General features: G+C 43.2%; 1 protein-coding gene across 3 annotated transcripts in view; it reads left to right on the forward strand.

Moving 5' to 3' along the window:
* The window catches only part of RNF144B (ring finger protein 144B), a 95,186-nt gene that overhangs the window by 57,858 nt on the left and 12,270 nt on the right, over positions 1 to 25,058 (forward strand). For all 3 annotated transcript variants that reach the window (XM_027784246.2, XM_005235718.3, XM_027784245.2), the window contains exons 2-4: positions 436 to 624; positions 11,865 to 11,969; positions 20,211 to 20,271. In XM_027784246.2, coding sequence (XP_027640047.1) covers positions 460 to 624; positions 11,865 to 11,969; positions 20,211 to 20,271 — 331 coding nt within the window. In that variant the 5' untranslated portion in view covers positions 436 to 459. The remainder of the gene's footprint in view (positions 1 to 435; positions 625 to 11,864; positions 11,970 to 20,210; positions 20,272 to 25,058) is intronic.

The following is a 25,058-nucleotide window of genomic DNA, read 5'->3' on the forward strand; positions in this document are numbered from 1 at the left end:
ATTACGAATTTATTGTCCCGAATCAGATTCCTGCTTCCTTCTAGGTCTTTGGTGAGGGCTCTGACCCCTATACTGTTGCATATAACATAGGTGATCTCACCTGTGTGAGTTTTTGGTTTGTTTTTTTGGGTTTGGTTTGTTGGTTGGGTTTTTTTTTTAATTTGATGATAAGTGGCCTGCCTGAGGTGCTTTGTGCCAGCAAGGTGAATGTTCTCTGAGAACCCAACCCAGTTCAGGCCTTTTGGAAAGGTGGGCTCTCAGACACCTTCTTTTTGAATTTTGAATGGCCTGAAGTGTGAGACTAGCACCAAGATGCCAAAGTAGTACGTTTGGGTGTGCAGGTGCTTTTATGGATCTGAGATGTAAATTCTCAGGTTAATGAGAAGTGACCACATGGCTTGTGGGGATGTTTCAGCTGTTGATTTCTCTTTTCAGGCTGAGTGGACCATTAGCGAGTGAATGGGCTCTGCTGGGAAGGCTTGTCCTCACACCATGACAGCTGACGAGTCAGAAGCTGGAGAGTTAGCTCTGGAGCCCCTGCTCACTTGCAAGCTATGTCTCTGTGAATATTCCCTGGATAAGATGACTACTCTTCAGGAATGCAGCTGCATCTTTTGTACATCGGTAAGATCTAGCAGCACCTTTATGTAACCGGAGCAGGGTCATGGGAGGTAGACAGAACTGTGAGATGGAATTGCTTGTCCCATACAAGGAGCATGTATTATCCATGCTGATAGAGGATCCATCCGTAACAAGCATTTGGCGTTAGTCTGTCTTACCTTATTTAAAAGACTTCTCTGTCATTCTGTTCTTGATAATTCATACCTCTAACAGACATTCCCATAGCAAATAATAATAACTCCGAATAGTAAATGGGAAAAAAAGATGCATTTTAGGATTGTCAGAGAACATACACAGTGTATATGCAATTGCAGCATTTATTTTTTTCTGAAGCAAAATCTTGAAGCATCACAAGATAACTGTGAGGTTTTGTTTCCCCCTTATTTTCTGATCACCCAGAGACCTTTTAAGTCTTGTATGTGATTTTTAAGGGCAATCAGAAAACCTAAACAAAAACGAACCTTGCCCTATTGAACCTTTGCATCTGCAGTCTGTGCTGCAGAGATGTCGCCCAGGTCATGCGTTGTCTGTAGTGGCCAGTGAGGACTTTCTGTCCTGCCGATTCAGATCAAATAAAACCGGTGGAAGTGATAAAGGCAGAAGTTGAGCGAGCTGATAAAAGCCCTACAGATATTAGTACTCTTCTAGTCTCTTTGTCAGCATGGGAAAATGGACCTAGTTTCTCTGGCAATAGCGACTTTGATGTACCTGACTAATGGATTTTGGAAACAGGTCAGAAGCTACTGGAAGGATGTGGGTTTTTTTAACTCCAGAATAAATGTACTTGGTTTTATTTTTTAACAACAGATTGTAGATAAGCATCAAGCAAGCACGTTTAAGTTTTGCCTTGATTTTTTGAACTCATGGAAGAAATCTGATATTTGTAAAGCCAGCTTGAGAGTATCTTCACTTACTCTGAATTCAAGGTAGCTTAAATGGGATAAAAATTAAAATGTAGCTGTGTGTTTCAAGAAACTAGGATGAGATGGATTTATGCATTTTCAACCTGAATTTCAGAAAGTTTGTTTTCCATACTGACTTTCACAAAACATGTCCGTATTTTAGTTTGCAACAAAAGTTTTAAAAGAACATACCTAACAGGTAGGTATGAAGCTACTGCTTTAAATTAAAAAAAAAACAACCAACGACAACAAAACAAAAACCACAAAAAAAGAAATCTGAGAACTTGACACCTTTACAGTGGTGCCACTCTTCTCCAAGAATTCGGTGTCTACAACTTAGTATCATTAATGGCACATGAACGTCAGTGTTAGCTGGGCAGCATAACCCTGTGGCTCCTGGGGAAGGGAGGACTGTGCCAGGCAGAGCTGGGCTCGCTGCTCCTCCGGAGCACTGGCCACAGGGAGGGGTCACTGGTGGCTGGGGATGTTGCTGTCCCCCGTCCCCTGTTGGGGCTGCAGCTGCCACCCCTTACCTGGCCGGCAGCAGGCAGAGCATCCACCCTGAGCCTGGCTCTGCTGTGCCGTGCCAGCGAAGGCAGGAGTACAGTCAGAGTTGGCCGGCATCTGTGCAAACTTTGCTGACTTTGTCTAAACCAAGAGCCAGCCATGAGTGCGTGCCAAATGCAGTTGGGAGAAGCCTTTAGACACGCTCTGTTTATTTCAGTGGGCATAACAGATCTTGACTGTGCTTATGCTCCTTGTCTGCCCTTTGTCTGGCTGTTGTTGCCTGTGTCTGAACATCCTCCTGATGGACGTGTCTCAGCTGATGCAACAGAGATGTGTAGATCTTGCCCCCTGTAACAAAGGGGGGACTTGGGAAACTTTTTACCTGCCTATATAATTTTCTGCCTTAAATCCAGAGCAGTTTCTGGGGGGCCACATGAGTTGCACCTTTGGGCAGCCTCCGAAGAGCAGTGTCAGAAGCACCTTGCCATGGAGTGTCTCCATGCTGCAGCTTGCGTGGGGCATTGCTGGGGCACAGCCTGCAGTAGCTATGCTGGTGTGCAATGCCCTAAATTTCCTCCCACCCACGCCAGGGCATCTAGATACCTTTACAAGGCAGATATTGGGGTAAGAATGTCAACTGTGAGCTATGGGATCGAGCCCGTATCACTTTTTCAACTAGCAGTGCTTTCAGCTTGTATGGCTTATTTTTATTTTCTGTCACTAAGCTTAATTATATATATCCAAGAGTAGTATTAAATTTAAAATAGAAAAGGGCTTAACATGGATATAATAGGTTCAGCTCTAAGGCGAAACTTAGTTTTGTTACTTTTTTCTTCTGTTACATGTGAGGTCTCTTCTCTCTTTTTTCTAACTGTAATGACGATTCTGCATCTATGATTGTTTTTCATTACAGCATTTTTGGCTGTGGAAATAATTGGAAATTTTTACTATGTAGCATCTACAGGGGCAAGCTTCTTTTCACTTGTAGCCTGTTAAACCAAGGAATTTAAATAAGTTAGAATTGTGTTTAGCTATTTTTTTCAGCTTAGAAACTCTTGTAATAAACATTATACCTCGTAAAAGCTGTATTCTAGCCAAACCAAGTGAGCTGTTGAAGAAGCTGTATGTTTGCGTTGTGGTGGAATGTTGCTAGTAAGACAGGAGTTTTTCAAATAGCTGTGAACATTTTTACTCTGTTCAAAGAAGAAAAAGCAGATGGTCTGCAGAACACACTTGCCATCGTACTTGGTAGCCAAGTCAGGCCTGAAGAGGCATCAGCCTTTTATTTCTCAGCGTTTGTTGCACTTGGCATAAGACTGCACTGAAGTGTGAGATAAAGCACACGTTGACACATCCCAAGACTTTGAAATGGCTGTAGTGCACCTGGTGGCTTGGTTTCGTTGTCTCCGGACTATATTGGTCTTGAATGAAAGACTGATCTCTGAAGAGGGTTCGGCAGGGATGTGAGGTATGCTTTGTCTGCAAAAGTTTGAGAGGACTGCACTTTATATTACTCAGTTAATTTCCAATACCTATAATACCTTTGTGTAGTGCCATGCTGTGGTGCACACTCTTACATGTATACATTTACCAATATATGTGTATATATATATATTGCTTAAGCTGCATGGGTTTATGCTGCTTGCCCCATTCCCAAAAGGAGAGGGGGCCTCATCTGTTCTGATGCTGCTTATCTTGCTTTTTGCCTTGCCAGTCATCCTCCTTACTTATTTGGTGGGGTGTTCTTCCTACCTGCAATCCCTTGTGCTGGCTTACCTTGTCTTGCAAGTTTTTTCTTCCTTGCCTGTGCCCATGTGCAACTACACAGTTTTTTGCCGCTGTGGTGGTCACATCACTCACATACGTACATGAAACAATTATACACAGTGCCTGGCTACACCATCACAGTGTAACAAAATACACTATTTCAGGGCACTTACATCTGGGTCCAAAGCAAACTAATATTAGCTACAGCCTGATTGATGCACTCACAAAATTACATTTTGAATATTACAGTGACTTCTAGTCAATTTCCCCATGTTTGTATCCTTTGCTCTTCTCTCCCTCCCCCCAGATAGCTCCAGCAGTGCCGCACTCAGGCAAGATGCAGGAGCACTCTGGCAGGGTAGTGCCAGAAATGGGTGGGCTGATCTCCCTGCTCTTGCCTTCTGACAGGGCACAGGCATTGCCCAGGCTTTGGCACTCATTAGACTGGCTGGAATGTATCCGTCTTGGAGACTCCCATGTTTTCAAAACTTAACTGAACCTGGGAGAACAGCTGGGAGAGCTGGTGGGTGGTGTGATCGCGTGCACCTCGCTTCCTCTCCCTAGCAGTGCCCTGGTGGCTGGCACAGCATAAACCACCCTGTGGAAGCAGTAGTGAGGGGTGCAGGGCTAGCAGTAATACTGGGAATACCAAAGCCCCTGTGGGGGACTTGGAGTGAGGCTGCAGCCTGTAAGCAGCCATGGAGGTGAGATTCTACCAGACCTGGTAAGATTGCCCTGGTGGCAGTCATGACAGAAAGGAACCAGTGGGGTACTGTTAGGGAAAACATTGTTTTGGAGTCGGTAAAAAAGTTGGTGTCAGCTTCATCCCCGCACGCCAGTTGTGTTTGGTTTTGTCTTTCCTCTTTTTCCCCCTCCTGAGCATTTCAGAGTCCTGATGAGAGCTAGGTAAGCAATAAATGGCATGCTATTTACATCAAGCAGCAGCTTACATCCATCTTGTGTGTTATTTACTGGAACAGGGTTTAAGATGCCTAAGACAACATATAACAAACTCTGAAAACAGAAGATACTTTCACGTGTGTTGTCCTGTGTTGTCAGCACATGTTTGTGCAGAATTAGCATGATTCACCCTTCTTTTTTTCTTTTCCAAGCAAATTCTTTGTTGGGTGTTGTACTTCTGGGGAAGTGTGTGAAGTAACTACGTTACAAAACATGCAAAACAAATATCACAGTGACCCACCTGTTTGCTATTTTGGTGCACCCAGTGCAGTCTAAATGGAATTAAACTTCATCCCATGTGAAGGAGAAGTCAATGTGCAATGTCGAATAGAAGCCCAGGTAGCTTCTGTGCTGCCTTGGCTATCCTACAAGTGGAAGGTGATCCAAAGGTGTTTGGGAGAACAAGATTTTCTGCTGTAGCCCTGACCTTGCTGTCACACACAGCTAGATGTGGATAAAAAAGGCTTTTTTTGCTGCTGTTGACAGCTGGATGCCCTGGGCAGCTGCCTGCCTGGCGAGTCAGTGCCTTGGGATGCTGCAGCCTCTGAGAGAGGGGCTTGTGTGCTGCTGCTGGATACTTTTGCTAGAGGAGAAGGGGAAACCCTTCCAGAAAGAGGAGATTCTCTGCTGCAGTTCACCAGCTGGACACTTTAAGGCCCCTCTGCTTTCCTTAATCTTTTTAAGAGCAGCTGTGTGTTGCCCTGCCTCCTTCAGGAGGCTAAATATTGGGATTTTGTCCTTAGTGCTGTGAAGCTTCAGATCGCTTGTGCAGGGGAACACTGGACAACTGGGGACAAAGTGATGGGAAGGATCAGCAGCAGCAGCAGCAAGCATGGGCAGGAAAGCCTGAGAGCAGAGAGACTGAGTATATCAAAGACAAGAGGCAAATGACAAAGAACATGAGATGCCTGCTAAATAGGCAAATGTATATGAATTTGAAAGTGAAAAAATGCCCCTTTAGCCTCAAATGACATCCAGGCACATCATGGCTCAGTAGAAGGGGAGGAATAACACCACTGAAAAGCACATCGTCATGACCAAGAGAAAACACCAAGCAAAAATGATAAGTTTTTTGTTTACTTACTAAAACTAAGAAAGTCTCCCATTTTTTTCACAGTGAAGTGCAGATATCTCCAAGCTCATTCCCAGTAGACTTGATTTACCAAATTAGAAGACCAGTTGAGAAATACTTGCGAGATTCCGGGAGTTCGATTACCATACATTGAAGGCAACTAGCCCATTTGAGAGACTGAACATGCAGAAGTGCAGATGTCATGCAATGATCAACATGTTACTAAACGTTATGTAGACCTGTCATAAACACTCTGAGTACTGTTTTTGTAGGGGGGGCTTATATATTTATTTGAGTACACAAATGATTAAATATTAAATATTGAAGGGATCAGATGGTTAAATTTAGAGTTCTGACGTGAACCGTCTCACCAAAGTCAATAATACTACATAACCTATTCCATTGTCATGTGTATGCACTGAAGAACAAGTAACATTTGTAAATTATGAGAAAATAATGAAAGTTATATCTTACTGAATAAAAAGTACACAAACAGTGCCCAGAACTGAAACAAAACTAAATGCCTTTCTGTTGGTCTGTTCTGAATCATAAGGCACTCTGAAATGCCAACTGAAAAGTTATGTTTTCTCTCCGTAGTTGTGGTGGGTTTTTTTTTTTTTGTTCCCCAAATTTTGAGTTTGAAAAAGCTAAGGCAAAAGAAAAACACCAAACCCAAACAAAACAGTTTTGCGGACAAATAGGGAAGAGAGAGTTAACATTTTAAATCAGTCTTGCAGATTTTAAGATGGAAACCTGTGGCTTTCTTAATTTTTCTGAAACTGAATTTGCCTTCAAATTATACATTAGAAGGAAAGACCTTCTGGTTTTGGCAAGAAGCCTTTGATCATTTAGTGCATTTTCATGCTTAATGTAGATCATGCCCTAATACTGGTTACGAAATACTGTAGACCAATTTTTTTTCCCTGTCTGCAATTTAATTAAAGACCCTTATCCTGTATCAGCTGCTGCACAGTGGCCAACAGCAATACCTGTAGCATTTGACAGGAAAACAAGCCAGTGTTTTCTGTTTCTTTCTTCTTCCTAGCCATCCCTCCGTGTTAATAAAACTACCTGTTTGATTTTGTCGCACTGGAGAAGAAATTTTTTATGTTATTTGTTTGTGCCTTCCTGGATTGGGCGTTTTAGTGCTTTGTAAAAGATTTTTCCCTTGTATTACAGCATACACTTTCAACAAAGCCTTAGCTTTAGGAGAGGAATATGTACTTGGGGCATATATAAATATTGGCCTAAATCGTAATCTTTCTTACAAGTCCTGCAAGATATAAAAAAAAAATATGCATGTATGTTGCATGATAATTTGTTCCAGGTAGTTTACAGGCCTTAAGTTACTAGATACTCATCAGTGGCACTTCGTCAAGTGGCTAAATGGATATTGAGCTTATTTTATCGAATAGAGGAAGCTGATGGCCTGAAAGGCAAAACCAGCATAAAAGGCAAAAAAAAATGTTGCCCCGGAATGCTTAGACAGCAATTGTTTGAAAAGGGTGTCATTATACATTATGAATCTTGGGCAGAGAAAAGATTACCTGTAGCACTCATTCCACTGAAGCCAACAGTAGTCCAGCAGGAGCAAAACACGCTTGGCAAGGTTAGATCTGCACCAAAACCTTCTGTTAGGTGTACTGAGTTTTGCTGGTGGAGTGACATTATCACATTTTAATTGATCTCCCTTGCTTGATTGCATCAGGATTTTGTTATGTATCCCAGAATACAGATATGTACATGGTATGGTTGCTCAGTGGGGAAAATACGAGTAAACTGAACGTAACTGATTAGGGTACACTTGCCGCTATGGAAGTTAAAATTCTTCGTGTTGGTGCCTACCTTTTATTGGAGGGGTGAACGTAATGGAGCCAAACCTCCAATTTCATCTGTGGTCAGCAGGATTCAAACCCGTTCAGCAAGACCTCAGTAGATTTTCAGTCTGCCTCAACCGCTCTGCCTTGACGATGGGATGTGTTGGTGGAAAACTCGCTGTGCTGGTAGGAAGGTCACTGCTGATGACTTGTTCTGGCTATGGAGAGCAAGGCGATGGTGTGACTGTCATTATAAGCCACAGGTCCTGTAGTGCAGCCTCAGCCACCGACTTGCTTATAACTGTATGCTTGTAAGTCATGGCACGGTGGGAAATTGGTGGGGGAGCATAGCCCAAGGGTGTTGAGACCACGTGATTTCTTGGATGTTAAGATTAAGATCCTTTCAAGAAACTCTTAATACCACAGAAGGCTGAATATCTTGACCTTACCTTCACTTTGTAGAGCAATTAAGTAGCCCGTGTAGTGTGTGCAGTTTTCCCGAGATACTGCTGAATTTTATAGGCAAAACACAGGAAAAGTCTTAACATTTTATGTCTGCAAAATATATTTTCCGTAGTGTGGGAGGACATGCTGCTGAGAAGGTCAGTCATGATTCATTATACAGACACTGAATCCTCTTTTCATCACATTTGCAGCTTGTACATCTTTTCAGCTACTTTTGTTTGCTGCTTCTCAAGTAGCTAAATTAGTAGATGAGCTGTAAATAATAGTAAAACCCCTGTAAAAACAGTCTTACTGTTAAAGTGAAGGCATATTTTAAAATTTTGGTGGGTTTCCACTCTCTTCTTTGCTGCTAACTTGTGAAAGAGGGAACAAGAAGTTTACGTCTTCATTCATATACAGACTTAGGTAAAAAGTTTAATTCTTCAGTGATAAATGCTTCCTTTGAGTTTCCCAGCACCCTTAAGTCCTTCCATCAGCTTCATGAACTGCACCCACAGCACCTTCTCCAAGTGCAGAAAATCAAGGCAACAGATTGAATACTTATAAAATCTATTTAACAGGGAGAGCTTCTCTGAAACATTTGAAGAGCCATGGCACTGCACAGACTTACTATAAAATCTCTCCAAGTCACTCTCGGAAAGCACAGCACCCTCTAAAAGTATTGCAAAAGGCTCCAGTTGCTCACCTATCCTCACCTACGACCAGGCAGTGAGCTAGAAGAAGAGAATGCAGATGCATTAGCAACCCTCAGAAACCTCTGTTCTCCTGGCCTGGTACCCCTAATGATTTAGATACTGCGTATTGCAACTGATTGCAAAATCCATACTGTGGATTGAAGCTCCTTAAGAGCTTCATGCCCATCCTTGCACGGAAGGGTAATTGTCAGTGCTCTGAGCTTCTGTCCTGGAAGTCTAAATTAAGAACAAGCCTCTGGGCTGCTGCTAGAGCTGCAGTAACTTCTGAGGCTTTGTCCTCCGTCTGTAACCGGCTGACCTGAGCTGCCCCCAGAATACAAATCCACTGTAAGATGCTGTCAAAAAAATTACTAAATATCGGGCAGCACCACAGAGGAGACAGAAGCCAGGATCTTAGCGAAAGTAAAAGGTCACTCTTCCATACTTGCTGAGGAATTAAGGAAAAATAAATACTTTAGTGGGAGGGAAACATTACCCCTTTCCCAAACACTGTCCTGAGATTTGATCCAGAAAGTAATCAGGTCCCCCATGAGAGGAGGGAGTGAGATGTAAGGAGGCTCTGCTGGAGCATCGCTGCCCACGTATCCTAAGAAGTGCAGCCAACACACTGCAGCACAGACAGGCTTTGGGGAAGGGCCTCGGGGCAGAATTTTTTGTTCACATCGTTCATGGTGGAGGCACAAACCAGAGAGGAAATTTGTGCAGAGAGTGAGCACTTGACAGCCCATTTCTCCTGGGATACAATCTGAAGCATGTGGGCAACGCTAGCTGCTTAATGACTGCAGGGCTGCAGGGGCAGGTCACCCACAGTCTCCATCCGTATCAGCAACGGCACAGGGAGCCACCCTGGGCTCTGGGGACACTTTTTTTGGCTTTCTCTGTGTCAGCTGCTGCCGCTGCCCATGGTGGCAGCAGATGCGGTCAGGGCCCCAGCAGCCTGTCTGTCGGGTACCAGCTCCCAGGAGTCACCGTGGTTGTGTACCTGCTTCTGCTTCTGCGCTGTGGGGCTGTGTGTGCTAGTGGGGAACTGACCTGGTGGTTAAACTGACCTTTTATAAGCACTGTGCCTAGATGCCTTTGAGGGAGTTGGGTGAAGAGATGGGACAGGGCGCTGAGACTGCTGTTGAATAATAAAAGAATAGCTCCTTGGTTAAATCTGGGCTCATATTCTCTAGGGAGCTAATACTGCCTTTGGTTACTGACATGATTTCTGTTCTGCTCTTCACCTGTGAGTATCTCTCTCACCTCCCACATGCTACTTGCACCATCAATTCCTTACAGCCTCCTCTGCTGCTTTCTTATAGGGGTGCATGCTGAATCTGAACCCATTAGTGCTTAATGAGCTAGATATTTAAAGCTTTACCGTTTAGGTTATACCCCTATGTTCTTCTAAATGAATATGCTTCAAATATTTACAGATCAAGAGTAAGCTCATTTAAAATGCCACAAAGTTAAGCTGATTGTACTTGCTTGAACTAATACCTCTGTACAGTTCGTCAGAATTAACCAAAACTTGTGGATGTGGACATTTCAGTGGAGAGACAGGCAGAATAAAAAGGAAACCTCATTTCCATTTGTAAAAGTCCTAATTATCCTGACATTTAAGAGGGTACCAGTTTTCCAGTAAAAATACAAATGAGGAAATCTCTTTAATCTGAGCACAATATGCAAGGCCTTCTCAGAACAGTCCAAACTAACACAGACTTGAATGTTAAATGCCTGTAAGTACTGGAAAAACTGTTTGTGGAGCGGCCCAGGGCTGTCCCAGAGCTGATGCTCTGGAAGGCTGGGGTTTCCGCACAACCCACCTAGCAGCTTTTGAACTCAGTGCCTGTTCTGAAAGTTGGCAGACACACAGAGGTCTCAGAGACCTTACACTTTGATATATTTCTTGAAATCTGATGGGGCAGTAAGGGCAGAAGCCAGCAGTACTGAGGAGGAGGACAGGAGGTTTATCACATGGGCATAAAATACAAATCTGTAGGGAACAAAGCTGAATTAGTCCTGCTGCTTGTAAAATATGTTGGGTTTTATTTACAATGAGCTATGCAAGCTGATACCAGAATCTGCCAGAAGTCCGTGTTTTGTTATTTTGTCAACAGTGATTTGCAATTTACTGTAAGCTTTGTCACTATTTTGAGGAGACTTGCTTGTTTTTGATTTAGAAGTGACTCGCTCACTTAGGTGTGCAGTTTGGAGAGACAGTTCAAGTGCTGTTCTTTGGTCCATTGCACCAGTTTTGTGCCATGATTTTATTGAAGATTCCATAATATGTGTCAAAAAGGCAAGCTGAATATATTTGAAACTGGTTTGCCCAGTAAGATGTGGGGAGAACAGAGGGATATTTTCCTTGGAGGGGGGAGGGCAGTCATTTTTGTGTAATGGAGCAATTTGGAAACGTTCATAAGGCAGCCTCCATGCTGGGAATGGATTTGAACTCCTGCTCGATAGACTACAGGCTGATGATAGATCATGGTAAACCATGGAAATTACCTGATCTGGGGGTGGGTGGGGGCAGAGCTTGGGGGGAGGGAAGAACGGATAGCTGCACATCTTCTAGTGTTATAAAACTGCCTAACTGGGTTATAAACCCCCTTCCCCTTTTTTGCAGCTGAGAACAGTAGTCTCTTTCTTGTAAATGAGGTCTCCTACGATGGAGGCTGCTGGCTAAGAGTCTGAATGAAGAACACAGGAGGAAGGACAAAAGAGTGAAGCCTGTTTAATTAGGATGAGAGGTACTCCCCCCGCTAAAGCCTCCAATCCCAGTTTAGCAGAGCGTAGGGGTCGTTAGCGCTGAAAGGTCTGACTTGCTGACTTGGGTAAGCGCAATGCTCGGCAGATGAAGTCATGCATAATTAATTGTTCTTTGTTGCATTCTTTCCAGTGTAATGACTGGTAGTGCTCACACTTATAATAATTGATGTTTTCTGTGTGCTGGATCTTCAGGACAGCCAATTAAGGCAGCGGAGGTGGTAGCTGTGCAGCATCTCTAGCATCTGTGTGTTACCAGCATGTGGGCTATAACTTTTTTTTCTCTCTTTTCTTTACTTATTTCTAGTGTCTAAAACAGTACATGCAGCTGGCAATTCAAGAAGGTTGTGGTTCTCCTATCACGTGCCCAGACATGGTATGCTTGAACCATGGGACCCTCCAAGAAGCAGAGGTATCAACATGTTTTTCTTTCTTTCTCTCTCTCTCTTTTTTTTTTTTTTTTTACATAAACTCCCCTAAACTTCTTTATCTACATAATAAATGTGATCATACATTTTTCCTCCCTTTAATTACATTTAATGAGCTTTTGGCAAGAAGCCTGACTGACAAGAGGAGCTATAAACAAACATGTTTTTCAAGGGTTTTGCTCCTTTTCCCCTCTCTCTGTGCCTTGAGGAAAGGCTTACTTGGCATCCAGACAACCTCTGAATTACTCATGCAGGTGACTTAACCAGAATACCCTGTATCCCAGAATTGCTGAGCCTCCATTAGCACTGTCAGTTAAATCAGATTTGATTTGACGGCAAAATCTGAAATCTTTGTGCCTCTCAACTCAAGAGCAAAAGCTCAGACTGATGGTATGCGAGGCCAGAGTCTCTTTGTGTATGTTTGTTTTAGGCTACAACAAATGATTTGCAGTCCAGCAGGCAAGACTCGTATAGTTATATGGAAAGAAAGGTATATGCACAGCACTGGGTGGAAGTAGGTCTTAAGAGACAGGAAAAGTGTCTTCATTCCCAAGGCAGATACGGGAGAGCTGGAGAGCTCAGAAGCTAAATAAGGTTTAGGCAGAGCTGTTGGCACATCTGGCATGTGCACGATCTCCCAGAGTAACTGGAAGGTGAAGTTTGAATGTTGGAAGCAGAGAAACTGGAGGGAAACCGTGCTCCTCAGACCTTCTTGCATTGCTTGGGACAACAGCATTCAAGGGGGCTGTAGGTGGCCCCTGCCAGGCTGCCTGGTGGCCTCCCAGCGATGCTCGAGCAGCCTCCTGCCTGACTTAGGGCTGGTGTAAAGTTTCTGAATTGGGCTTTAGCATCCACCCCATGGCATGGGGAAGAGCTGTTGGCAGTGTGGCTGGAACCCTCGTAAGGGCCAGCTGTTCTGTGCATCTAGAAGGTGATGGAAAACTGTGGGCACATCTGATGCTGCCGGTTCTTGCTTGCTTGCTTTGTGAGCCAGGTAGACCCATGCTGGGCCTAGGAACACAAGCAGGAAAAAAAAAACAAACGAGGATAAAAAGGTGCTTTAGGGGTTTTGGCTGGTTTTGGGCATTCTCTCTGCATTTGTTTGCAGGGACAAAATCAAGGAGAATCAGATCTCCATCTCTGAAATGGAGAAAAGCAGCTTATCTTCTGGGTTCCCTGGAGCCCTATGTATACAGAAGACGTTACTGTGGTAGAAGTATATAATCCTATTCAGAAGTGATCAGTGGCAATGCAATTCCCAATACTAAAAATGCCTCTTTCTCCCCCGAAAATTCAGCATCTCTTCTGCAGCATACATTTGAAATGCCCTGCTTGGCTGGATCAGGGCCTGGGAGTTGCAGCAGGCATGTGGTGAAGCTTTTCTTTGGCTGAGTCTAGCTATTGTGGAAAGTAGCCAACTGTTCCCCTTCCTTCCTTCTGCATAGATACAGAGAGGGTGTAGGAATGTCCCTCACACCCATTGCTCCAGAGTGAAGGCAACTAACTTTTATTGCAAATGCATTTTTAAAAGAAAATTAACAAATGGTAGTGAGAAATCTGCTCCGTTAAGCTAGGGTTATGATGCTATAGGAATTATAGAGACATATTTCCCCTTATTAAAGCAGGACACTCCAGGGCACGTATTAATGGATGATTAGCTTAATCCTTGGGTGTTTTTTGGGCTGAAGGCAGAATGACTAAACAGCCCAAATGTGCATTAGTGTCCCATGGATGAATGAATGTTCTGACACTCCCTTTCAGCAATGCGCTTGAAATACAGACCTTCCGCTTGAAAAGCAAACAGGCCCTCCAACCTAGTGAAAATGAACTGTTTATGTATTTTACCAAATACCTATTTTTTTTTTTAAGGAAGAAAACCCAATAACCCCCCAGGAACAATAGAAAGAATAGACTGTCTCTGTTGATAATCTGAAAAATTAGCATGTAACCTACATATCATGTATGAGCACTCTGGATTCTGTTTTCTTCTCTGTAAAGGCTGTTCCATATGAAAATGTGGCCTTTAAAAGCGATTACTTAAAAAAAAGAACCCTATTCAGATAGTGGAGAATGTGCCTAAATATGGCTATTGTTTGGCATGGAAGTACTATTTAGAATTATGGCTTATTCATTACACAGTTTGGAGCTCCTGGTATAAAAGTTTGAGCTTTCTCATCTCTGGAGGGTCTGGGTGGTCTCTGGCTTCTGGCAGGAAAAGGTTCCTCACCAAGACAGTCCATGAGGAATGACGTGTTGCCTATATTGGGGGGGTGGGTTGGGGGGATTGGTCTTTTTCCCCACCCCTGGGTTAGCATCAGGGTTTTGAAAAAGTGTATTTTTCATGTCATGTCCATTTCAGACTGCAGTGACTGATGTTTACCAGGTACCTTTACAGTTTGCAGAAAAAATCAGCAGTTCAAACTGTCTTTCTCATGGACATGGTGTTAAATTGGTTCCTATACTTTGGGTTAGATTCTGTCTAATTATGTAAGCGAACGTGGTTGTTTTGTTTGCTTTTAAAATGCCTTTTGCCCTAGCCTGCACAAGGGAGATAAGGGGAATCTAGGCACAATTTGAAGTAAAGGAAAGCCTTTCCATTGATGTCAGTGCATTTTGGATTGAGCCCTCTTCAATAAGGTACCTGAACACTTACTAACAAAGCTTATAGGCAATTTCTAACACTAATGCACTATGAAGATTCCTCTGCTTCCCTCACTCAAGATCCTTGTTCAAGGCGCGTAACATTTCTTCAGTGCTTTCCAGTGACCTGTTTGTCTTCATTGTGAATTAAGTCTGTTTTCTCAGTAAAATTCTTCAGAGTTTATCTAGCTTGGTACTAAATTGCTGAGCTTTTCACAGCCCTTGCCTTGATTCTGAGACATGTGCTCCTTGTGCTGCTTTTGGAAGGTGGAGGGGGACAAAAACTGGTGAACATTTTAAACAGGTAATAGATTTTCTTCTTGTATGGCTCATGGAGAAATAAGCAAGTGTGAACAGTAGGAATGTGTCTTTCTGAAACAGTTGAATGTTTCATCAGTGTTCAGGGAGTAAACTGCTTATTCACAGCGTACAGGAGAAGCCGGGAGTGAAGGCTTTACTTTTGTTCTTTGTGTCCCTCTGGGCCTCAGAAGAAAATGTTCCAGGGTTTATGTTTAAAAAAATTAAAAATGAAAGTCATTTGAACTAGACAATTGAACTCTTTAGTACTTTGAAAATGTGTTTTCTGAAACCCTTCTGTTTGGTTTTGTTGTTGATTTGTTTTTTTGTTTTACTTTAACAAAATCTAGTTGAAACTGGTATGTTTCCCAGTAGGTTTTTTGTTTTGACAAATAGTACATTCAAACAGAAGGAATTGTTCCACTAGAGTGCTTGAAATCAAGTGCGACCCTAGGTCATATCTTGACCTGTTACATCAAGATAGGAGCTGCTTGTAGTATAGCTGCTGCTAAGCAGAAATAAATGGGTGTTGGTGGTGGGAAGGCAATGGTTTTGGCTACAGACTCAGTTTCAAATAGCTGGCTACACAGAAATAAAGGAAAGTTAAAAAGCAATCTTGTTAAACAAGATGTTATCCTTTCATGCTCTAATAGTACAATAAACAAAGATGATTTGGATTCCTTCCTGGAGGCAGAAGGTAGCAGGAACATCTTACGTTAATGCAGTTCTGTTTGACTGTGCAGACTTCTTCTATCTAGAATATTCCTGTCTCTCTTGGGAATTTGCTGCATTGATTTAATTGGACCAATTCATACCCCTGTTCTAAAAAAGGGGTAATTTATCATGGTTTGAAATGGTTTTGCTTGGTGCAAATCCAATCACCAGTGTAAGCTATGAATCGGGGTCAGTCTCGGCTGTGCACAGGGGTTTCTAATGCAATGCTCGCTTGGATTACATCTAGGGGATCATGCTTTTCTATTTCTGAGTCCTGTATTGTTTTGAAGCTTGCAACATTGATGCCAATGATCCATTGATTTGGGTTAAAACCATGCAACAGGCAGTAAAGGAGGTACTGATTTGGGCTCTCCTTTTGCCTTTTACGTTTGGCAAGAATTACCCCTCTGCAGGCAGCGCAGATTCTCTTACTGCCCCTCTGTCTGTGTAAATCCATCACCCACACCAGTGCTAACCTGACAGGGTCGTCAGCACTTTGTAAAGCGATGCTGAAATGGGACAGTGACCCAAATCTTAGAATTCTTAATTGCATTGTATTCCATACGTAGCTGAACAGAAATCCCATTGGGAGTTGGTTTAAAGTACTGGTTTTATTTTTAATTTCAAAATTGGTTTACATTTTGATAGGGGTGATTGAAAGGGTAAAATGAGGAGGAAGGTGAGAAAATGTTGCAGGCTGACCTATCTTTTTCAGAGTCAACAATAAAATTTTTGATCTTCTTCTTTACTCATTTTTAAATAAATCCAAGGGGAGCAAAAGAGAGAGACTTAATTTTGGTTTTATTTGTCACTAAATAAGAGAAGAGCTTCTTAAAGGAGAAAATTAATAATTTAATATTTCATGATGAGTCTAATGAGCATGGTAGCTGGTGAAGAAAAGTGTGGGTGTCATTTCTAACAATAAAGAGGCTGAACTCCTATACCTCTTTCAAAAGCAAACACAGCCCAAGTTAAAACTATTTTTCAGTCCTTGCAAAACTGGACAACACCTCTGGGAGTGGGACCTGCGCAGAGGTGGGCAATGCAGCCCTTTTGCAAACGACCAGTGCAGGATCTGCACCTGCTGCGTATCTGCAAAGCGAGGAAGGGAGAAGCCCTTGTCCTGGTGAACTGCCCCGGCATTACCGAGGTTTGATTCATATGGGTGTGAAAGGAAGTAAGATCTATTCAGTTTTCTTGATTGCCTCCTTGCATCTCTCTTGAAAGCCTGAGAATAGGTGGAGTAGTGATTTTCCCTTTCCACTGTGGTAGCCAGGGTTTAAAAACAGGGGAGTTGTCCTGCCTTGGCTCCTGGTTACTGCTCTGCCTGGGCAGCAGGGAACAGTCTGCCCCTGTGTAAACTGAACCCAATTATTTCAAACTCTTTCATTTTTGCTTCCTTTGCTCTTTTGTCTCGCACAGTAACAGAGCTCCCGGTTATCATACCACGCCGGGCAGCTTTGTTGGACACTTGGCAAGGATCCACCTGGAGCCTTTTGTGGTAGTGACCCTTCAAAACTTTGCTTCTTTTCCATGGATATTTTTACTTTGGGTGAAAGCTGCAGTTCTTAGCAAGAGGTCTTGCGCGATTTGTGCTCTATAACAAGAGTATTGCAACTGCAGCTATTGCTTACAAGGTATAGAAAACCAGAAAACTTATTCAACTTGCAGCAGTCTGGTAAGTCTCAAGTCAACATCTTTTCAGGAGAAAGCCCTTGCCTCTCATTTTCTTCTTAGGTTTTTATTGTAACCTTAACCCAGTGTTAAAAAAAAAACAAAACAACCAAAACTTGTCCTGTGGCATTTCTTGCTGCACTGAATGCTTTCATAGCTAGAATAAGGGAAGTCTGCTTTCTGACATGCTCATGGCCTCTCTCGTTTGGCTGTTTGCCCTCTGCCGGGTGGCTGGTTTGCTCCCTCTGCAGATCTCCATCCTCATCCCACCCGGCGGGGTGTGCGGCTGGGCAGGAGAGGTGCTCTGGGTGGGCTCCCGGCTGCGGCTGGGCAAGTTGTCTGAAGATGAACGCTGAGACTGATGCCAAGTAGGAGGAGATAAAACACCTAATCCCCTTACCATGCTAACAGCTGTCCTCAATTAAACCTAAATGAGATTAAAAGTTCACGGAGGAAAGGATTTGCTGTTCTGGGCGGGGGGAGCGATCTGATACTCGCGTTTCATTTTTTTTCCATTGAGTTTGCACGTACAGTTTTGATGTGGCAGTGAATTCAGGCAGCAGCAGGTTGTGCATTCCTTTGCTCGTGCCTAAAGATCCTAAATCTGTGGGAGGCTTTGGCTCAGCACCCCTCAGGTTGACCTCCGTGTGGGTCCTACCAGGAGCTGGTCTTTCCAAGCCTGGAGGAGTCAGTGGCAGAGGGGATGGGCTGTATGGGTTCGACGCTTGGAGCTGCGTGGAGGGAGGGGGCAGCTGAGCTGTGACGAGGGTACGTAGGAAGAGGAGTGGGGCTGGGTGAGACCCATGGGGAAGGCTGGCATGGTAAGACCAGGTTTTCAGTAGGAGAGAGGGAAGCTTTCAGCCCTGGCTCTGCTTCCTATTGAAATCTGCAATAAAACTCCTAACTCAGCTCCCACTGTAATCAAAAAGGCCGAGTTTTAATACATGGGAAATTCTGGGCTCAATAGAACTGCTCTTGAAAAACTGTTTGTTAAAAGGAAAAGCAAGCACAGAAAGACCCCAGACAACTAAACAATTAATTCAAGTGGCTCTTACAGCATTGAGACTCGCTGTTTTAATTTAGTTGTAATGAAGGAAAATTTAAAGTAGTTGCCAGTGCTCATCCAGCTAGAGAAAAGCAGATGACTCTTGTTTTCCAAAGTCTATTTAGATTTGAAGCTGCCCTGGGGAGGAGTGGGCAATACTGAAACCATGTCTCTTGTGGGCTGTATATGGCTTTGTTGGTTGGCTTCATTCTTTGCTGAAGCTGCTGAACTTCACTCTTTTTTCCCTGTTGGATTAAGTTACTATTTGTTTTCCAAGAGTGTTTCGGCTGACTTCTGATGAACAGGTGAAGAGGTTCCCAGGAAGCTCTCTCCATCTTACGGCCATATTAATGTAACATCGTTTAGCCATGCAAATACTTTCATATTAAAAATAGTTTGCACCCTGACTTCAGAAACTGAATGAGCACAGTACTTACATCCAGGGCTGACTTACTAGACTAACAACATGCTTGGTAAAGATTTTTTGGTGTTTCTCATTTTGATATTAAATCCTTTGATTTCTTCAACTATAAGTCTTTTAAGAATCTTTGAACACTGAAATCTTGATGTCTGTTCAATTATTTTTTGTATGATATTGATTTAGGTCAAATAAATGATCCAGATATTTGCTTCAAAATGCAATTTTATTTCCAAGTGAATGCAGATCTTAATGAAGCAATTTCATATTTTATAATATACAAACGGATGTATTCTTTTCTTTTTCCCATCTACAAAAGCAAATATATTCACAGCGTGATACTGAATATATATTGAATATTTTTGGCTTCGTATTTCTTCTCATGGGTGCTGTGTCCCACAACCCAGAAGTACAGCAAGGGCCAGCGTCCACTTCACAGAGGGCAAAACTTTGCTTTTACAGTAATCTGAAGGGCTGGGGTGGGATCCTGGATGTGAGGGTTGAGCGCCCTTCACTTTGAAGTAGTCAGTTCTACACTGTTCCGCCGTACTTCAAATGATCAAGTCTTAGTATAAGTCTATGTTTATTTTCAATAAAAGAGAATGACATTTTCAGTGCTGGTGCAATATTACGAATGGATCAGGGAAAGAGAATGATCTCAGATTCTGAGTCCAACAAACATGTGGCTCCTGAAGTTTCTTTTGAACCTCTCCTTACCCTGTATGCAGGTTTGCTTATTAGTTTTAAATAGGGTACTTGGTTTTCTGTTTTCTGTTAATTGGAGATTAGAGCATTTAGCCTTGTAGACTGCTAGTTTAATTATGATAATGTGTAAAATGTATAACAAAGGCTGTTTGTCTATGCCAACTAGATTTGTTAACTTCAGTCCAGTTCCCAGTGGGCTGGAGCATGTCTAAGGCAAATTCCAACAGAAGTGGCGTTAACTGTCTCAGCTCAAAACCCATGAAGTGGATAAAAAATGGAAACCAGACTAGCTTTTCAATTCCTGAGAGCTAAGTGACCCCTGCCATTAAAACTGGGAGACATGAATGAGGAACCATTCATCTGAGTGAGCAGTATTGTGCATGAACAACACGCTGCAGTCTCCAAGGCTGGCAAGCCGTCACCCTTCGTTACATTAAACCAACATGAAGGAAAACTGAGAAGCCTGTAGTAAATACAGAATCCATAGAGAAGGCTTTCCTGTGCATGGTAGGAAAGATGTGGGCTGTGTGGCTGAAATAGGAGAGGTCAAGAACTGTAAGTTTTGGAGAAGGAAATCAAGGTACAGAGGCACACAGTGGTGTTTTCCAAGTAGGAAAAGAAGATGGATTTGAGAGCCAGCTGAGAAGGGCAGGCATGTAGAACTTATGCTTATTAAATCTTTTCAAGTCGGTGTTTCTAATGCTCTTTCTGTGTGTTTGTTTCTCATTTCAGATTGCCTGTTTGGTGCCTGTTGACCAGTTTCAATTATACAAGAGGCTGAAGTTTGAGCGAGGTACAAACCTTTTGATTTCTATTACCTTCCTTTTTAAAGTCTCAGTGGAGGCAGCAGTATTACATGCTGCAAAGACAAAGACTGTTGGGTGAGTTAAGGAAGAGACAGAGAAGATGTCTTCATTTTGAAATAGTTTAAGAGCAATCACTACGTCTGACTGTGCTCCATAGACAGATTGGAAATTATTTCAGTCGAGCAGAGTCAACAGAGTGGCATCTTACTGAAGTACCATGGTTTTCCTCAGGCTTGTGGGCAGCACTTTCAGATTGCATTGCCTGAGGCTCCATCGTTCTTCCCGCAGCATGCTCACTCTGGGTCCTTGGGGGGTGGTTGTACTGGTAGAACTAAACAAGGTGCTAGAGGCTGGTGCAGGGCACACATGGTCCTTTCGTACATCCTCAGGGTTCTTCAGAACTTCTGGGGGAGACAGACCCTGCAGTGTGATGAGGATTTTTACAAACATTCCTGCAGGAGGGCTTTTCTTATGTAGAAGCCTCATGAGTATTCATCTAGTATATTTGTTTTTTCCTGAGTGGTAATCGGACCCCTTGTTACTGAGTAAGGGCTATTTGTAAATAAGTTTGAAACTGAAGGTCTTACTGGGGCCAAGCTTTCCTATGCCAGAGGTCAGCCTTGTGCTTCAGGAGACGGTTCTTTGCTGAAGTTGAAGAAGAAAGGTGCTAGTCAGAAAGATGAGGTCCCATGTTGCGACGGAGGGAAGACACAGTCGCTCAATATGAGTGATCAGCAGACTTCGTTTATTGTCTCTTACAGTCACCTTTTATGCCTTCTTATAATTAGCTCATACATATTACAAAAGTTAAGCTCATTATTGGTTAGTTGCCTAAATACCAAGCCCGCCCCTAGTTTCTCTTCTGTAGTTATCTGTTCCCACCTGCAACATTCTTTTCCCACCGAAATCTTCCTGTTACTGTGTAACAAGGACAGCCAAAGACAGTGTATTTTGCTTTACTTCAGATAAGCTGAGAGCGACGTGCATTTTTGTCCAGCCAGCTGGACTATGTCTATGTGACCCTTTTCAGCTAGCCAGTTATCCACAGTCCCATGCTGGTTTGAAAGACTGACACCAACTTGAAAGTCTCACCTGGAAGTTACAGCGTTTTTCAAAGAAGTTACTCCGTGGTAGTTTGCAGGGTAAAGTATCTAGGGCTGATCTGCCCTGACTGCCTGTTTTCAAACTTTCCTTGAAAGCCTGTATTTGTGTTCCTGCTTTGCATACATGCTTAGATGCGTATGGATTGGGAATGTGTATGAAAATGCAGAAATTCACAGAAGTTAGGCACAGTAACGCACTTGAAAAGATGGTCAGATAGAAGAATATATGGGTTTTTTTACAGAGTCTCCTCTGGCATGAGTCGCAGTGAGTGACCACAAAGTACAAAACCTGCAAAATGACGATACCCATGTATGCCCCAGGTTCATGGGCAGGTGTAGATTGTAACTATGATTTGCAGGCACTCAGGCAAAATACATTAAAAAAATAATCCCAAATCCTGCTTTCATTTTTTATTTCTATCTCCTATTTTCCCTTCTTCCTGTTTATCCTTAGGAAGTCGCTCCTGCTCAAAAGCCAAGCAGTGGCTTGTCTACAGCCCTAGACAGTGGAAATCAGAGATTGTTAAATCACCATATTAAAGGGTTAAAAAAGAGAGACATTCTTGCAATACATTAATCTGTTTTGTGTAAAACCTTTTTTCAACTGAAGACTGTGAAACTAATGATTTCCTGGTATCTCTTCCTCTATAACTAGCCAAGGCTGAACTCCTGATCTTTTGTCCAACTCCCTGTTACATCTCCTTTTTTATTTTTTAATACTGCCTCCCACACACAGAAGCCTGAAATTTACCTATTTTTTTAAATCCTCCCTCCCTTTTCTTTCTTACCTAAGTCTGACTGATCCTCCTCCACCATTAACTCCATTAAGTTTCTAAGGTCTGTCCTTTCTCCTTTATGATGAGTAAAACTGGCACCCAAGCGGCGGTTTAAGCATAGCCTTTTGGCCTTGCCTACTGGGCCCACCATTAAATCCAGCTTACTGATGCCTGGGGACAACGATTCCTTCTAACTAAAGCTCTGACCTGGACACCAGCACTAATCCCAGCCCCAGCCAAGACCTTTTGCTTTTCCTGGATTTAGCACAGCCCCCAGGGCTGACCTTTATGGACTCATCCGTTGGACTTGGCTTATCAGCTTCTGCTGGCCCGAAGCCGTCTTCTGAGATGTGACCCTACCCTGGCAGAGCCTGCCTGCCCTGCCCAACACCAATGCTGGCCTGACAGCGTTTTTCTGAAATGAGTAATAAACCTTGCTGGTGGCACCTGCTGGGGCCGAATTCTGACCTGGGATCTGCCCAGGGACCCCCAGCAGTCAAGTGCGGTGGAAAATCCAGGCTGCTACTGCCTAGCTCTGCCCTCTCCTCCACTAAAACGGGCAGGACCCAGGGTGTCCTTCCTGACTTTTGCTCAGCTCAACAAAGCTCTTCATCCAAACCCTTCAGCTTCCTGGGCTTAGACCCTTCCTCTCTCAGCTTTGTTCTGTTAAGATATGGGCTCCTTGCTTCAGCACACGCTTGGCTTTACTAGAAATGCTAGAAATAAATAACCAGCTGCTTGGGTAACCTGAAAGACTTGTTCTTGCTCTGTAGTCTTTGCTGACCAGTCTTCAAGTGACTGGCAAAGTCAGTGCTTCTCACCTTTCCAGACTTTTTCCATCGTGAGGTGAATTTTGAGGAAAATTTTGAAAACCCAAAGAAGGACTTACACATCCAAAAGCTGTTTTCCCCACAACCTGCCCCCCCCCCCCCCCCCCCTCCATCTGTGCTAGCTATTTTACTAAAATAGCTTTCCTTTCCATTTCCTTGGCTTTGTAAAAAAAATGGATAAATAATACTAGGTGAAAAAGTAGTGAGAAGTAACTGGCGTACAATTGTGTATCTATAGACACTCAGTTTAATATGGAATGCTCTGAAAATACGCTGTTCTTTTGCAGGTTTTGTGTTCTTAGAATGCAAATGTTTCAGGCTTAAACCCAATCTTGCTTATATATCTAACTTCTCTGCATCCAGTCAGGACCTAGCCACAGAGCTTCCATTCAGCACATTGTAATAGAAGGAACAGCAATCGCTCTGTCTCTGGTTAGGATGGGGTTGACATGGTCATCAGAAGTAATGAAATAGAGGAATAGGATGTGGCTAGGACACATGCATTGTATTTCTATTTCTGTGACAGTTGCCCAATAGACCAAGTGGTAGATGGTGAGAACCTCCATTTTATGCCTGCCTGAAAAGTAATCCATTTTAAAAGGAGGTGTTCCTAATATTCTGTAAAAGGCATAGGCTCATCCTTCCATACCTCTCCTGAGCCATAACTTATCCTTTCTCCAAGGTGCTGGGTTTCCCCCATCTGTCTCGCACATTCCACCTGCTTGCTTGCATGTTTTGTGAAAGCTGCCCAGATCCCTGCCTGGTACTGGCAGTGTTTGGGAAGGCTTTCCTGACGGCGGAGCAAGGGTGGCTGAACTGGCTCTGGGAAACAAGGGAAAGGCGCAGGAGACAAATGGCCCTAACCAAAAAAAAAAAAAAAAAAAAAAAGAAAAAGTGGAGCAGCTTGTCAGAGCAATATGATAGCCTCTTTCCTTTTTTTGGCTGCTCCTTTTTTTAGTTTTTTCTGGTTTCACTTGTACTCCATGGTAAACCAAACAGTATGAGACAGCACGGATTGCAAAACACCATCTGTAGGTTCTTTGTAAGATGGACGAAGTGGAAGAGGAGGGAGTTTCATCTCATGCATTACATCTTGCTGCAACGCATTTACAAAACCCAATAAGATTTACAACCCAACTCCCTCCTCCCAATGATGTCAAAACCAGACATCCTGTCTTCCACCCCAAAACAGGATAGGAGAATTCAGGTTTCCAGAGTTGAGTGTGTTAAGCAGCTGTCTGCAGGAACTGCACTTCATCTCATTTTCACTTCTCTTTATCAACAGAAAGCATATAGAACCTACCGTGTGAAGACTTAAATGCAACAGCTGGTACTGGACCATGGTCTTACTTAGTCCAGAGTTTCTTTTAAAGAGACACCAAGGGAAGCTACAGGAATAATGATTTCTCAGTCAGAACACTACCTTTTAGAAGTGTATAAAAATGTAAAATGGCTGGTACTGCCCATCCATGTCTTTCTTTTCTTCCCACAAATGAAGCTGCAAAGTATTTTGTTCTGGCTTTCATTCAGTAGAAAGCAAAATGTTTGTTTGTTTTGGGGGGCAAAGGAAGCACGTGTAAGAGAGCAAGAGGAAAGACTGCAACTAGATCCATGACATGGCTGGAGATAGATGGTACAGGCATTTTGCTGGCAGTGCCTAAATTATAGATGACAACCTTTGCCGTGCATGTAGAAATTCTCCACATCTGTCAGAGCACCCTCACACAGACTTAAAATTGTGTACCTGTGTGTCCTGCAGCCAGCAGAGAGGATGATCGTCCTTACGTGGTTCCTCACTGGCAGTGTCCAGGACAACCGGGAGGGAGGGACAGCTTTAAACCAACTGGAAGTTTTCAAGGTGAACAGAGAGGTTTAGCATGTTGGAAACGAGCTGGGTTTCTAGTGCATGCTAGGTTGTGAGGTTCGTGGAGTGTCTTTCTCCCCAGGTGTTCGTGCCTGTCTTATCTAAATGCTTGAAAGCTGGGGGCAGAGTTTTACTGCTTGGAACACATTTCTAGTTGTGCAGTTTCTAGTTTCTGGGTACCTGGACACAGGTATCACTGTT

Source organism: Falco peregrinus, chromosome 3 (genome assembly GCF_023634155.1).
Source record: "Falco peregrinus isolate bFalPer1 chromosome 3, bFalPer1.pri, whole genome shotgun sequence".
Classification (NCBI taxonomy): domain Eukaryota; kingdom Metazoa; phylum Chordata; class Aves; order Falconiformes; family Falconidae; genus Falco; species Falco peregrinus.